The 16,786-nt window shown below is 36.9% G+C and overlaps 1 protein-coding gene across 1 annotated transcript in view; it reads right to left on the minus strand.

The window, feature by feature from the left end:
• LOC126336280 (zinc finger protein 879-like) overlaps positions 1–15,467 on the minus strand; it is a 357,886-nt gene extending 342,419 nt beyond the window's left edge. The window contains exon 1 of the mRNA XM_049999798.1: positions 15,205–15,467. Coding sequence (XP_049855755.1) covers positions 15,205–15,327 — 123 coding nt within the window. The 5' untranslated portion in view covers positions 15,328–15,467. The remainder of the gene's footprint in view (positions 1–15,204) is intronic.
• Between the last annotated feature and the right edge of the window lie 1,319 nt (positions 15,468–16,786).

Here is a 16,786-nt window from a genome sequence, read left to right on the forward strand (position 1 = left end):
GATTGCAGACCGAGCGCCGCCACACGGCAGGTCTAGAGAGACTTCCTAGCACTCGCCCCAGTTGTACAGCCGACTTTGTAGCGATGGTTCACTGACTTTTACGCTCTCATTTGCCGAGACGATAGTTAGCATAGCCTTCAGCTACGTTATTTGCTACGACCTAGCATGGCGCCAGTATCCGTACTATTGATATTGTGAATCCTGTACCATAAAGAGCGACGTTCTCCATTAATGGATTAAAGTTAAGTATTCCACCAGCTACGTCCGTTTTTCTCAATTCTAATTCCCTTATCATGTTCCAGACCTCACGCCAGCCTGCGTGAGCTGAGACGCGTGCATTTCGGCCTCCTTTAGAAAAACACAGTTGGCTCTCCTGCCAACAACAATACCTACAAAATACACCGAGCCTACAGACCCACATACTAACGAGATTGCCTAGATAAATCATTAGCGCATTCTGATCCCCAGAATCTGTATTAATAATCTGTGTATTGTATTTACGGAGTAGATTTGCAAATACAGTAGGACTGCGATAATGCGGCACTCGATAATCCAGCAGGCCTGATTGTCCGGCAAGCATCAGAAGTTTGTGTGTTTGTTTGGTCTCATTGGTTGTACGCTTCACGCCTTCAAGAAACATCAGTATCCACTAATGAACTGAGTGAATTTTCAGTGGAAGAAGCTGGCGTATGAATCAACATTGACAAAAATGTAGCCATCATAGAAGAGCTGACTGTCAATGTGGATATTACAAGCTTTTTCACTGCACTGAAGGCACCAGAAACTCAGTGACACACACCTACAACTCACATCGCTCGCACTGAGGCTTCTGACATTATAAATGAACACACCATACACAATAATTCTTGTCGAAAGAGAACTAAATCCAAGAAATGTTTTAGCATTTCTCCAATGTTCCAGTGTGCTCAGAAGAAAATCTCAGCTGAACTTGAGACAGTACAAGTACATCGCTGATGGCTTGCAGTGCAACTGTGAAGTGCTAAGGGTTGCATGTAAAAATACTAGCCATTTACAGAGCTGTGACAACACTGAGGCAATGCCACGGAGATGTTTACAGAATCATGGTTCATTACTGGTTGAGGTAAGCCTGCAAAGCTGCCATGCCCAGCCCACTGCAACTGTCAAAGATCAACTTACACTGACTGAGCTATATACTATGACTGGTAGATACCAGTCTGACACATTTCACATGCTCGACAACGTCAGATATCTGTGCTATTCTGAAAGTCAGCAATTCCAATTAAACTGAACCAAATTCTTGCTAACTATTTTTATTAACTATCTTCTTGTTGATCTCTTCACATCGGTCATGCTTATTTTATTTCATAACAGACATAAAAAAGGGTTATTTATGTAAATTGAAATTTTTGGAAAACTTTGAGCCTTAAACTGGTTTAAACAGCAGTGCAATATTCAATTTTTAATTCATTTTTGTCTTTACAGAAAAGTAATACATACTTCTAATTTTTTATAGTGGGTGATTTCATCTCAAATCATACAGGTCATGTCAACTAATGGTCATGAATTTCCCTGGAAAAAATATACATTAGACCTCTACATCATAAGTGTTAAAAAATACAATATTTTCATTTTATCTTAATTTTTCTAAATGTTTGTGTGTATTTTTAGTTTGGTCTCATTGGTTGTACGCTTGACACCTTCAAGAAACATCTGTATCCACTAATGAACTGAGTGATTTTCAGTGGAAGAAGCCTTTGAAAATTGGATATTTTGTAAATAATTCTTAAAACAGTAAAGAACAAAAAAACTACTAAACCAAAAGTAATGGAGACGTGGCAGATGTTTTGCGTTAAAGCTCCCTCTCTGTGTGTTGAAATTTAGTTGATACCTGCACACTTATGGTCTTCATTTAACTTACAAATTTAAAACAAAAATACAAAATACAAGTTTTTTGACTTTAAAAAAAAATTCTAGTTTGGAAAGTCACACAACGCTATCTTTTGTCATATTACCAGATACTAGTGATGTAATTAAACAGTATCTTCTCTGCTCCAACTATCTGTATTTATGTAAATGTTTATTATTAAAAATGTAAAAAAATTGCATTTTTATGAGATTTTGTGAATTATTTACTCAAAACCCCATATCAAAAATTTTGAGAATTGGTTAAACTATTGTTTGGTTAATATGTTAAGTCAGTGCAAACACAATGGCCAATATTTTTCTGTGCAAAGTGTAAAATTTTTTCATTATTCTGCATATTTTGCATCACTGAATTTCTAGTGTAAAATATGCATGTTGACAACTCTCTCTGCAGATCTCTTCTGTTTACAACAAATGAGTGAGAACTTGCACATAAACCATTCTGCATCGAGTTTTGTGTTTGGTTTGAACTTTTTGTAAGATACAATGTCAGTGAGGAAATAAAATAGTGAAAGAGTGAAATGTATGCACTAAAAAAAAAGGAAAAAAAATACACCAGAAGGTGGTTTTAAGAAAAGTGAAAAACACTTCAGAACTGTTGGAAATCTTTCAGATATTGCAGAAATATCTTGGTCTTCAAATAATGGTATCAGGATCACATCCATTGTGCAGGAATTGCTACACTTACTACAAGAAGAAATTTAGTGACAACCCACCTGAACAATCACCGTCACCTAAGTGTGAAAATGAAGACAGTACAGGTGTTTATATTCCTGCGAGTGAAGTTGTTGGTGAATTAGGTATTAGCATTTCTGCTGTAGCCCCTACTATATCCCTCCTTAAATGTCCAGGAAAGGTAAGAAGCACAAGAAGAAAACAGTATGTAAAAAGAAAAGTGGAAGAAATTAAAAAAAAAGTTTTACACAAGCAACATTTTCCAAACTTTGTAAAGTTTAGATGTACTTTGTGCAGAACCTAAAGTTAGTGACGTGTGCACAAAATGTGATGTGTGGTTTCAAAACCTACATAATGCTATCTCAGCAGCCACCTAAAATGAAAAGGCACAGTTGTCGACACTGATACCAGGTAGTCACTCTAAGGAGCAGATAATGAAATACATACCCACCTCCTCGTATTATTCGATTTCAAAAGCTTGGAAGATAAACAATGGGAAAGGCATTTGAGCATGCCCAGATTCTTCATGTGGGTATCCGTTGCCAGACGATACGCTTACTGTTGCCCTGGAATAATATCTAAATATTTCAGCAGGAAAAGTCCTAACCAGGCTGATGTTATCACTGTGAAAAAGTTGAAGAGGTAAAAAGATATATGACAAGATCAATAAGGGATATATCCTAATGAAAAAGGAGAACCCAAATTTACAAATTGGTCTCACAAAATGCTACTCCTTATGAGCAAAATGTGTAAAATGCCAGCCATTGAAAGAAGCAGGCATATGTATTTATTTCACCAATTTAACACTTGTTTGTTTCACCATAAGCAGTGTCACAGGAAAGAAGTACACAGAGATGGACCTGATGCTTTTGTGTGTATGTCAAGAGATGCACAAGTGTGCAATGTGTTCTGATGCTGAAGTGATGACTGCTGAAGTATTACATCTTCAGGTGATATAACATATGCATTTGGAGAGGGAGGAGGGTTGGTGAAGAAGACAGCAGAGCCAGAGAAGTCTGTTACAGAGGTTAGGCATTGAGTCATGAAAGCGACATCCCAGAATACTGACACATTAGTTCTTCATTTCAACTTTGCTGAGAACTGGTCTATTGCTTGGCACAACAAAATTCAAAGTTACGACTGACACTCTCACAGGTATCAATGATCACATTTGTTCTAACTTTCTTGGTACATTGGGTGATCCACACGGTTCAGTCATGGGCCCCTTTCTGTTCTTGATATAAATGAACAATCTCCCTTCCTATCTGAAACAGGAAGCTGAACTGACACTGTTTGCTGATAATACAAGCATCATTATTAATCCAGTAAAAGAAACTCCAATTGAAAATGATACAAATAAGGTCTTTGGAAAAGTCATTAATTGGTTTTCTGCAAATGGGTTTCCTCTAAACTTTGAAAAAACACAGTACATCCAATTTTCTGCTGCAAAAAGTAGAGTTCCTTCAATAAATGAAACACATTAACAGAAGTCAGTAGACAGGGTAGAGCATACTAAGTTTTTGGGTGTACATATAGATGAGAATCTTAATTGGAAAATTCATATTTCAGCTCTTCTAAAGCAACTAGGTTCAGCAACTTTTGCAATCAGAATAATTGCCAATTTTGAGGATACGGAAATTAGTAAGCTAACAAACATTGCATACTTTCACTCTCTGATGTCATACGGAATAATATTTTGGGGTAACTCAACATTTAGATAAAAAGTATTCACTGCTCAAAGAAAGTGGTTAGAATAATGTGTGGGGTTCATAGCCGCACATATTGTTGGCATCTTTTTAAAAGATTGGGAATTCCTACAACAGCCTCACAGTACTTTTACTCACTAATGAAATTTGTTCTCAACAACATGGACCAGTTTGAAACAACAGTGACATTCAAAATTATAATAGCATAAAAAAGAGACTTACACTGTCCTTTACTCAACCTATCTTTGGCACAGAATGATGTAAAATATGCTGCAGTAAAAATTACCAGATGAAATAAAATGACAGACAGCAGTAATAGCTTCAAAAATAAATTGAAATCGTATCTCCCTGACAACTCCTGCTATACCATAGATGAATTCTTGAATAGGGGAATAAATAAATCTATAAATACAATATATGCATTTTGCGCCATTTAAGGGAATGGTGCATTTCTTGTGCACTTGACACGTTTCACATCATAACGGTTACCGTACCGTGCGACTGATTAATGGAACACGCAACTAACTCTTTTGCTATTGTCAGTGATGATCCCATTCATGACAGTGCACATGCATGCTATGCTGTCAGCGCGATGATTGATGACATATCATCTGGAGGCCATGCTTTTCCTAAACATGTGTATGTGACTGATGGTGCAGCATTGCATTTTAAAAATTACTTTCAGCTTTATGAGCTTGGTTAACACTGTAGTACAGGAATTAAAACAAAAAATGTATATTTTCTGTAACAGATCAAGGCAAAAGTGCATGTGATGGGTTAGGAGGTCCCTGTAAATATCTTACAACAAGATTTAATCTCCAGCATGAATCTGCTGATGCTATAAGAAATGCTACAGGATTTGTACACAACACATCAACATTAGTAATAGACACGGCACTCTTAATTCTAAATGAAGGTACATTAAGGGAATTCTATTTAAAAAAGAGAGAGAGAGAAGAGTGGTCTGCTATGAAGCCTGTGGTAGGCATTCAATGAAGTCACTACTGGGTTGTATCCCAGAGTGGTAATTACATTCCAAAAACAGTTCTCCACAAAATGCATCCTGTTACTGCATGTGAAATGCAGAGACCACAGTATGCATTAGATGACTTTGTATTGAGCAACTTCATTTCTTGTGTGTATGACAATCAGTGGCGGGTGGGGCAGATAATAGGTGTCTGTCATGAGCTGCAAGACATAATCATCACCTTTGACACCTCATGGTCTTGCTTAATACTTTCATGTGTCCATCATCAAAAGATCAGTGTGCAGTTCCCATTTCTCAACCACTGCTATTGTGTACAAATTCAGCTCATCTATAAGAGTTCAATGAGAAGCACATGAAAAAAATAAATGAACTCTTTTTGATAGTGCAGTGTTGATTGTTACATTGTAGGATATTTTAATTCATGCAAAGTCATGAAAAAATGTAATTATGACAGAAGACAATAATAATTTGTGAATAGTATCATAAAAAAAATGGCTATACACTTAATTATATCTCGTTTTTGTTATAAAATGCTTTCGAAGGAAATTATGAATTGTTTTCCGACTCACTTATAATGTTATAAAGAAATACCACTATTGCATCACATTTACTTAAAACCAGTGATCAATTTAAATATGTAAGTGTCCATAATTTTTTTACTTTGAGAGTAGAGCTAGGTCTACCAAAAAATTTCTCACATTTCGTACATCAAGTATTGCCCACTCTGGCTTACATTACCTAAGTACAATGACCAACTAACATACCATGAAATTTTTTGAACATTTAGGATGGGGACGTTGGAGAAAATAATTTCTAAATAACAATCTTTGTGTGTAAATATTATGACAGTTCAAGAATTTCATGCATTAATGTCATAGCTGACAGTCAGCAGTCCTTCCACTTTATCATTTCTCAAGACAGTTAACATCCTGTGACTATTCATATGTTCGAAACATAATTTTGAAATTCACAATACGTTACAAATTTTCATAGTTTATTTTCCCCCCAAAAAGGAAAAAAATGCTCAGAGGTATGCATTCATGTCTCATAGTACTGGAAAGAAAGTATTAATTGAAAATAAATTCAAATCTCTATCACTTTTGATTTCTCTATTACAATTTTTCAATTACCCCTTTCATTACAGCATTTTCACAAATGCTCTCATTTGGAGAAGTCTGTAGCATCTCAAAAAATCATCAGAAAATGAAAATATTGTAGTTTTGGAGAGGTATCATGTGGAACTTCACCATATACTCTTCCAGCTAACTTTGAAATAGAGATGTGACACATTCACTCTTGACCTACACTATTTAAGATTAAATCACCCTAGTGTAATTTCTGCTGTTGTGTTTAATAAATAATAGATACATGTTTTTTTACCTTAAACCAGGTTTTTAAAAATGACCTGGATAATCTGGTATACTTGATAATCCCACAGTTACAGAACCCCGAGCACACCACATAATCAAGATCTTACTGCATTTGTTTGACACTGATATTGCTGTTACTTGTGCTGCTGCTGCTGCTGCTACTTTTATAGGTTTTAAATTAAATGGTTCAAAGCATCAGTTTTTGTTTTGTATTGTATTGATGCTTGTAGGAAGTTAAAATTAATACCCACATGCATAATTAGTTTTTTTGCATCTTTTTGTGAACATGTGAAGGGAAATTTTCAAACTTTTTAGCAGGGTAGACATATTGCCTATTGGTGCTCTATACACACAGACAGTAGCTGCTTCTAGGCTACTGATTTAACTCAAGGTATCTCTGAAGCTTTTTTACATCTACAGCTCCCTACATGGATGTGCATAGTTTTGCAGGAATAGCAACCTAAAACAATATTTTGGAGGGAGGCCGCAGCCCAGGCTGCTCGCTCTCATGTTGCATACAGCCTTCTCGCTGAGCAGACGGCTCATGGTTTAGGCTGTCTGCCTCCGACTCTGTTCTTTTTGACCGGCCGCCACAGAAGCATACCGACAATCCTTCTTTCCACGTACAATACGAGACTGGAATAGAAGGAAGAACTGATAGAGGTACTCAGGGTACCCTCCGCCACACACCGTCAGGTGGCTTGCGGAGTATGGATGTAGATGTATCATTTCCTCTTTCCTGCTATTCCTTTATACACTACAGTCACCTGGTTTGATCTACAGTCTGGCCTGGATGAGACCTTAGGCAACATGAACTTTCAGAATATGATCATCATTATTTTTATTTAAACCTTTCACTTCAAAGCTCCCTTCAGATGCCTGCATTTTCATTCATCCTAATTTTGCTCCAGTATACACTCATATATTATCAAGAGGAAAAGAACAGGCTTATGTACCAACTGTAGGAACAGAACATTACATACAGTGTGCCCTTAGGTTATTTTCTAGCTCCAATCTAATTCCTGCTGTTTATTAGTAATGTAAGTCATCAACTTCATTCCAAAAATGTACAAAATTTATCTCTGACACCCAGAGTGCATACGAACTGGAGAATAAAAAGCAAACTATCAGTGTGACACATCACTGACCGATTCTCCAGAAACAGTCTACGCATAAATGCAGAAAAGGTAGTAATTGTGCATTTACATACTGCACTAAGAATATGCCCTCTTAAGTCCTAACATCACACCATCTGAAAGTCAGTAAACAGTACAAATTTTTTCATGATACTGATCTGATAAAACGCAAAGTGCAAGCATATAAGCTGCATCAATACAAAATTAAGTACAATCTACTACTGTATCATAATACTTATGCATGGTGCAACAAATGATAAAAAATGGGTGTTATGCACATGTGGAATCACTATTGAGGCAATGGGGTTAGCTCACCTGCCAAAAGATGTTACTTTATGGTCCAAAAAGGAATTGGAAAACCTACAGACGTGAAACTACTCGAACTTCATGCAAGCTTCTCCTTAAGAGCTTGCAAATTTTATCAGTACCTTCTTTACATATTCTATAAGTTACATGTTCCATTGAGAAAATAATGCACACTGAAGACCAATTAGAGAAACAGATCATAAGTGTGTGACAGGAAATGGAATATACCAAAACACAAAAAATGTAAGGAATTTTAAACTGGCTCTAAAACAATGTCTTTTACATCAATTGTACTGTAGTGTTGATGAATATATTAGTATATATCCTAGACTAATACAGGACGTCCCAGGAAGAATGGTCAATATTCATGGATATGATGGGAATGATCATTTGACGCAAAAAAGGCTAGTGAACATGGGCTCTTAAGTGCGTACCTTGAGAACTATAGGCCCTACTTAATCTTCGATACTGTGGAACAAATCTCTTTAATGCGTACCTTAAGAGCTATGAGCACTTTTCCATCCACACTACTCTAAAACACATCTTCTACTGAATGACTTTCCACATTTTCTTTTTATGGACTACACTACCATCTCTCTGAACATGGAAAGCAAAGATCTTCCAATAGAAGAGATTTTAGATCACAGCTGCTAAGGTATACATTTCAGAGCCCATGTTCACTAGACTTTTGGCTTTGAACGACTGATTTTGTCATATCACATTCATCCTGGGACATGCTGTATAGATGAAATAGATATATTAATTTTCATCTGTTGATGTTCCAATATGCAAATTTTCTCTTGTGTACTGTAAGAAATTTGAACATTAAGTACACTGGCTACTGAAAAGCATATGGTTGTCTCAGTAATGTCTTACTTTTGAATTTCTTTTTCTGATATTGTACTCTACAAATCTTGTGTATCTACAGTGGTTAACACTGTAAACTTATAATATGTTGAAAGATTTTGCTGTTATACTGTCATGCACTCAATATCATTTGTATAGATACATAAATATCATCCAAAACATTTTCTCATACTATCATTGCCATTGCAAACTGATTTGTCCTATTTCTAATTCTAGCCATGTACAGAAAAGATGAAAATGGATAATAAATAAAAACTTAAAAATAAGGCTTCTAAGGGAGAAAAGTGTAGAGAGAAATTATGCAAATGTTAAAAAGATAGCTATCTAAATGTTTTTCTAATGTTTGCTTCTAGAGCAGATGAACTTCAGCAACTAATGGAAAAGTTAGTAGGACAATCTGGGAAGTTGGCTTGAAATGTAATGTTGGTATAACCAAAATAATGTAGAAGCAACACACTTAAAATAAAATTGAGCTGGTACACATTGACAATGGAGTCACAGAATCAGATGATTGATTTCTGTATTTAGATCAACTAAAGACAGTGATTAGATCAATAAAATGAACAATAAAAAAAAGAAAAGCAAAGAAACCAAAAGAATAAAAATGGTGTGGACAGCTTTTGAGAAACAAAACAATCAAATTTTCTAAACCATTACTCCAACGTGTGAGGAAATAGAAAGCTTGCAGTCAGTGTATATTACCAGTTCTTACAGCACTAAGATGTGGGCTTATAATGCAAGAAACATCTGCAAACTGAAGCTTGGTCAGCAACATGGACGTTGGGAATGACAAGAAGAAACAAAAAACAAACAATTGGTCATGGGACAGACAGGACTGTGAGACATAATTATGTAAATAAGATGTAATAGTGGTGTCTAGGGCACGCAGCCAGGCAAATTTATTGTTGTAGTTAGAATGAAGTCTGTAAAATAAGAAAATACTGGGAAAACAATGTAAGAAAGTCGAAAGACAATTTTTGAAACCGTGCAGGAACAGCACATGGCACGGACGCAACTTTACCCAGCATCAGATGATGACAGTGGGCTATGGTAGTATCAAAAGATACATTTTTGTTTTCCCAAATACAATAAAAAAATCCAGTGAAATAGTTTGTGCATGTTCCATTTTGATGCACATTTGTTCTATTCTGAAGAACATTCTGGTGACTAAACTATTGCCATAGTTATTAAATAAATTACAAATCACAACATGCATAACTTTAAAACATGCTTTGTTGCCACAGGTTTCCAAGTGTTCTTCCTAATGAGAGTAGAAATGTTAAATTTACAAATGTTTTTACAGCCATGACAAAATTTCTCTCATTCTCATGATTCATGTTCCTTTTCTCCTTTCGATCTTTTCATTATTATTTTTTACCCTTTTTTGTCCCATCACTCTGTCTACTCCAATGATGCCAGTGTCAGAAGCTTTTCAGGATACTGACCATTGACCCTCTAGATAAAAAAATGTAAAATATTGTACCTAAACAGTGAAAAAGACTTACTGTTCTTTGATTAAACAACTATCAAACAATCACTGAAAACAGTCACAAACGTTAAATTGCTTAGCAATATAAATCTGGGGCAGTTCAAGGTGGTTCAACCAAGTGAAACCAATAGCAGGAGTGGCAAAACTACACTGAGATACACTGAAATAATACAAAGGAGTGAGGTAGCTTAGAAAACCCTCATTCATTTTATTTATGAGTAGTCCCCATCAATTTGGGATCCTTACCAGGCAAAAAGTTGATAGAGGAGACACAGAAGACTTGAAAGTAGCATTTTTCAGAGAAGTTTTCTGTAGAAAGCAGACAAGTTTCACGCAGATGTGCATCACATTCCACTCAGGCACTATACGACAGGCATTGAAGCATTACACAGAAGTATAACACTAAAATTTCTAGGATACATGCTCCACAAAAAATCGTATAAAAAACTTTACTTCCTCCAACATATATTTTACAAAACAATCACAGGGGTGAAATGAAATCTTCAGACAGCTGTAACTTCACACACCATTCATGAATGGAAGAAGAAAAGGGAGAAGAAATTACAACAGTGCTGTTAACATCCCAGTTTCCAGCTGTTACACGCTGTAGGTGCCCTGCAGGGTGTCAGATGTACATTGATGTGACAAAAGTCAATCCATATAAACAGATGGCAGTAATATCGCTCACACAAGGCATAAAAGGGCAGGGCGCATTGGCAGAGCTGTAATTTGTAATCAGGTAATTCATGTGAAAAGGTGTCCAACAAGACAGGAATTAACAGACTTTGAACATGGAAGTCAGTTGGAGCTACATGCATGGGAAAATGTTAGGAAATTACATATTATGAGCTCCACAGTGTCAGGAACATGTTGAGAATATCAGATTTCAGGCATTACTACTGATCATAGACAACATAGTGGCCAATGGCCTTCACTGAATGACTCAGAGCAGCAGTGACTGAGTAGATTTGTCAGTACTAAAAGAGAAGCAACACTGTGTGAAATAAGGGCTGAATTCAATGTGGGACATATGACAGACATATTTGTTAGCACAGTGCAGTGAAATTTGGTGTTAGTTGGCTACAGCAGCAAACAACTGGAGCAAGTGCCTCTGCTAACAGCACAACACCACCTGCGGCACCTCTCCTGGGCTCCCAACCTTATCGTTTGGACCCCGGATGAATGGAAAACTGTGGCCTGGTCAGATGATCCCCAATTTCAGTTGGTAAAAGCTAATGATATGGTTCAAGTGCGATGCAGAAGCCATGAAGCAAGTTGCCAACAAGGCACTGTGCAAGCTGGTAGTGTCTTCATAATTGTGTGTTTACATGAAATAGACTGAGTCCTCTGTTTCAACTGACCCAATCATTGACTGGAGATGCTTACGTTCGGCTACTCGGAAACCATTTACTGCAAAACAACAATGGGATTGTTATGGACCACCATTGTGCACAACTGGTTTGAAGAACATTCTAGACAATTACAGTACATGATCTGGCCACCCACATCACCTGACATGGAACGTTTATGGGACATATTCCAGAGGCCAGTTTGTCTACAAAATCCTGTACTGGCAACACTAATGGAGATGTATAGAGGCAGCATGGCTCAACATTTCTGCAGGAAATGTCCAACGACTTGTAGAGTCCATGCTATGTTGAGTCGCAGAATTACACCAGGCAAAAGAAGGTCCAATACGAAATTAGGAGGAATCCCACGACTTTCGTCACCCCAGTATATGTGTAATACATTGCTTGCTACCTGTCTGACTTTGTTGGGTACTCTTCCGCTTTTCTTTCTTCTTCAGCAATGTTTACAACCCCCTGGCCACCATAATAATTTAACTGAATGATCAGTATTTTTCTCACCCATATCAAAGTCAGAATCTTTTACCAATATGATTATTCATTGTTTTCTCCATAGGCACTATTTATTTGGGAGGAATTATTTCTCTACTCTTTTGGAGATCATTGTTGATGGATGTTAACCCCTTAGTTCTTGTTTAAATGGTTCAAGCATCAAAAACTTTAAGCCTCAGAGGAATACAAGATGATGATTATAGCAACTGCTTCACTTCTATTAACTACACATGTAATCTTGAAAGGGGCTCCAGATCATGGTCTACTCCTTAGCGCCCCTGACTATGTACTGTGGGTTCTCAGGTTCGACTGGGGACTGGGTGTGTGTTTAGCACTTTCCTAATCATTTTATCTCATCTTCATGACAAAAATGTTCAAGTCACTAATAATGTCACAAAATCATTTTATTTTATCTTTAGCAAGTATGAGCTCTTATTGCTATGCATGAATTCGATAACTATTGCCAATCATCGGTGATAATGGCTCCTCTATTGTGCATCCAGATGAGGAACTGTCAAACAGGGTACTGTCACTTTTTTAAGAAACCTTATGACTAAATATATTAACGTTAAATATGTACTAACATTAATTTCTGTGATGACAAAGTAACAACGCATGCTGATAGGGGTGGCACAGTGGTTAGCACACTAGACTCTCCTTCGCGAGGACGATATGTGCAAACCCATGCCTGGCCATCCTGATTTTGGTTTTCCACGATTTTCCTAAGTCGTTTCCGGTAAATGCTGGGTTAGTCCTTGTGAAAGGGCACGGCTGACTTCCATCCCCATTCTTCCCTAATCCAATGGGACCAATGACCTTACTGTTTGGTCCCCTCCTCTAAATCAATCAATCAACCAACCAACCAATAAAAAAATACACACACAACATGTAGGTTTTTTTATCATTACGTTTATACATAGAAGTCCATAAAACTGTCCACTCTACACACAAACAATACCAGGGCTATCTCACAAGTTGGAAACCAAATTATCCTTTTAATAAATTTGTACTAGTTTCTCGAAATTATTTTCAATTTGCACAGACAAAACCAACAATTACATGTATTTATAAATGCCGGTCACTGATGCAAATAATATTCATAATTTAAAAGCTGAAAATAGGATCTTCAAACAATTTCTGTTATGTTCCACAGCACAGTGGGATATCGTGAACATGCACTATAACGATACATGCAAGAGACGAATCCTTTGTTTTGGAGGAAGGGAAGAATTGTCATGTAGAGAATGAATAGGTTAATTAGTTAAACTGTTAAAGACACACCCCTTCACATTTGCAAAGCTCGCTATCACTAAATTACACTATTTTTCTTTGGATTTTACACAGTTCTTTCTGAAACACATGCAGCCTTTAATTCAGTATTCCACATGGCATTCTCTTGCTTTCAGGTAAACAGGACAGGATGTATACAAATGTACATTACTTTCTTGCAATGAGTACAGCATGAATTGGTTGGCATTCCATGTAGAAGTTACTGACTGAGGGGTTGGGTTGCGTTGTTGGGGGAGGAGACCAGACAGCGAGCTCATTGGATTAGGGAAGGACGGGGAAGGAAGTCGGCCGTGCCCTTTCAAAGGAATCATCCTGCCTCAAGCAATTTAGGGAAATCACGGAAAACCTAAATCAGGATGGTCAGACACAGGATTGAACAGTCGTCCTCCCGAATGCGAGTTACTGACTGACCACACTGATCCCACACACATGCACGTTATTACTTATAATTCAGAGCACTCATATATTTAACATTTAACAGCATTAGTCCAGATATGGCTACTTCACCTAAAATTACAGAATCGTTAAGGCAAGAGAAAGGACACAAATATTTCCACCTTTAACCTTTCCTTCACTGAACCATTGAAGATCAGTCTAATATTAGAGGTGCCGGATTCAATGGTTAGTTACTCTTTGTGTGTAGCATCAAATCAAGCAGCAACATTATATGTTAGTTTCATTAGAGTATAATGTTTTCCAGCAAGCAAAATAATAACTGAATAAATTGTACTAGACAAAAAATTCATGCTAACAAAAATCAAAATGTAACCTCTGTCTGCCTGTCATATAATGCACATGTGTCCAAACTGTAGGTGAACAACAAAGTGGAAGAAAACCACTACAAAGAAAGCATAAAAAAATCTATTTTCTACAAAGACCACAAATTTTGCTACATGATACATGAAGCTATTAACATTTATCACAAAAGGAATTTTAAAATTGCTAGTACAGTCATCAGGATGAAGTTAAATGACTGTCTTGATAACAGTTCGGCATCATTTGATATTTCGACACATGCGGAGACACCCAGCAACAAAAGTGCCTCAAGTTAAGCGAAGAATATTTTAAAGCTGTTATTACTATATTCCCGAATCTTTTCAAACTATAATACTCATATAAAATTTCTGCTTATTAATAATATCATTTTAGCCTCTCACAAAATTTAAACTACAGGATCTATAGGGCTTTTATTTAAAAAAATAAAACACACAGTCGTTTTGCGAGTTCTTTAAATCCTGGGACTCCGAATGCATATTTTGGGAATAGGACCTGTAGAAAATTTGAACGTATCCATCTACATTTAATTGTTTTCTTTGTGGATGGTTACACGAAACAAACTTTGTATCAGCTCGCCAGCAAGTTTTAACTGTTTCTACAGAAAAATTAAGTAAGTGTGTAGGTGATGTGTTTGACGATACTACAAGGCTAGTATCAGTTTACGTATTAGTAAATGCATTCTTTTCGGCTTCACGGAGGCGACAGACGCATCAACTACAGCTGCATAACAGACAGTGCAGCTTACTGATTGCAAAGAAACTAGAGTTAACAAAATGATACAACGGTCAACATTGTATTTTACCACTTATTAAACATTTCTTCTCTCAAATGCATACCCAAATCTGCAGACACTGAATAATCTTTGTTGCAAGATTCAATTTCTGGCCTTCTTCTTCGTATATTCTGATGGAGCCTTCCCTTTCTCTTGCGCACAGGCGGCAAAGTTTATTGCTTATCATTTCTACATTCGCCACTCTAGCCGCACTACGTCACTCTATACACATTACACTTGTTTATAAACAAAGTCTCAAACTACCGAACACTTCTGTCCCACACCAAACACAAAAAAGGCATATCTTTCTAAGTACCAACGCCGATAATAGAGGGCAGCACAAGCTATTAACACAGAACACCAAGGCAATCAATAGTAGCGTATAGTATTATTATAGGATACGCTTATTCCAGTTAACGAATATCTTTCACGTGTAACTAATTTGACAGCTCTGCCCTAAATGAACATTACTTTTTAATAACGTATTTTAAACACAATTTTTTGCAAAAAATTGTTGTGTCTAATAATTTAATTGTCGTGCATCCTAAATTACGGGTTTCGGCGCTTGGTTTTCACATACTTATACGCTACGGCTTTTCTCGTTGCAACTGATAATTGTCTTCGTTATGAAGGTCGGAACTCTGGATGGATTCGCGGTACTCCCTATTCTGCGTAGCAATGAGGAACACTTTCATTGGATCACATAACGGTTACTGTAGCTCTGAATTAGTTGAGAGGGTTCCTAGTGATACGTCATTTGAGTCATGAGCACATAAAATGCTGGAGTCAATCTCTTAATACCATAGTACTGGTTCCATGGATTTTGCAGCGTCGCGCGAAAATTCAAGCCCTCCCCCAACCAAAGGTACTATCATTACCTCTGTTTTAGGACTACCTCTACAAGCCCCAACCCAGATGTAACTCTTACAGGGAAAAGTTAACTAATTTTCATAATACAAACGTCGAACACCAGTAGAATTAAAATTAAAGAAATGAACTATCATTGTGATTTGTTCAGCGCCAGGAATATCTAGCGTATTATCCAAAATTATACCATAATATTTAGCACTTTTAAAGAAAGACAATATTTTGTTTTTAATTTTTTGATGGAGAATGTAAATTATTTCATTTCGTACGTTATTTCCCAGAAAATGATAAGATTTAATTCCACCACTAGCTGTTCTTATATGATATCCCAGAACTGAATAATTTTTCAAAGTAATCCCCCTTGTTGTGAGCAGTGTGATAGCTAAGGGTTGGTCAGGCGTGAATCTGCCAGGGGCGCACTTCAAAGTTACGTTATTTCTCTTCCTAGAACATGTGGGGGGAGGGGGAGCAAAATTCATATCTTGACAAGGGCGCTTATGACCCTAGGGACGACGCAGGTTGTGAGTAAACAGTCTGAGTTTCTAGCCAAAAAAAAAAGGTGCTATAAGGCACTCGATTACACCTATCCAGTGCTCGGTTTCTCCAGAGTTCCTGCAGTGACAATTTCGCCAGATTTTAATTTTCTCGAGAGCTCAACCCGCGTTCGGTGTGATTCTAAAGTTCACCTGGAATCTACTGTGGTTAATGTATCAGAAACCTGGTGCTAGTTACTGTAACAACCTGAATGTTCGAAAATATCTGCGCTTTTTGATAAACTA

This window comes from Schistocerca gregaria, chromosome 2, assembly GCF_023897955.1.
Source record: "Schistocerca gregaria isolate iqSchGreg1 chromosome 2, iqSchGreg1.2, whole genome shotgun sequence".
NCBI classification, from domain to species: Eukaryota; Metazoa; Arthropoda; class Insecta; order Orthoptera; family Acrididae; genus Schistocerca; species Schistocerca gregaria.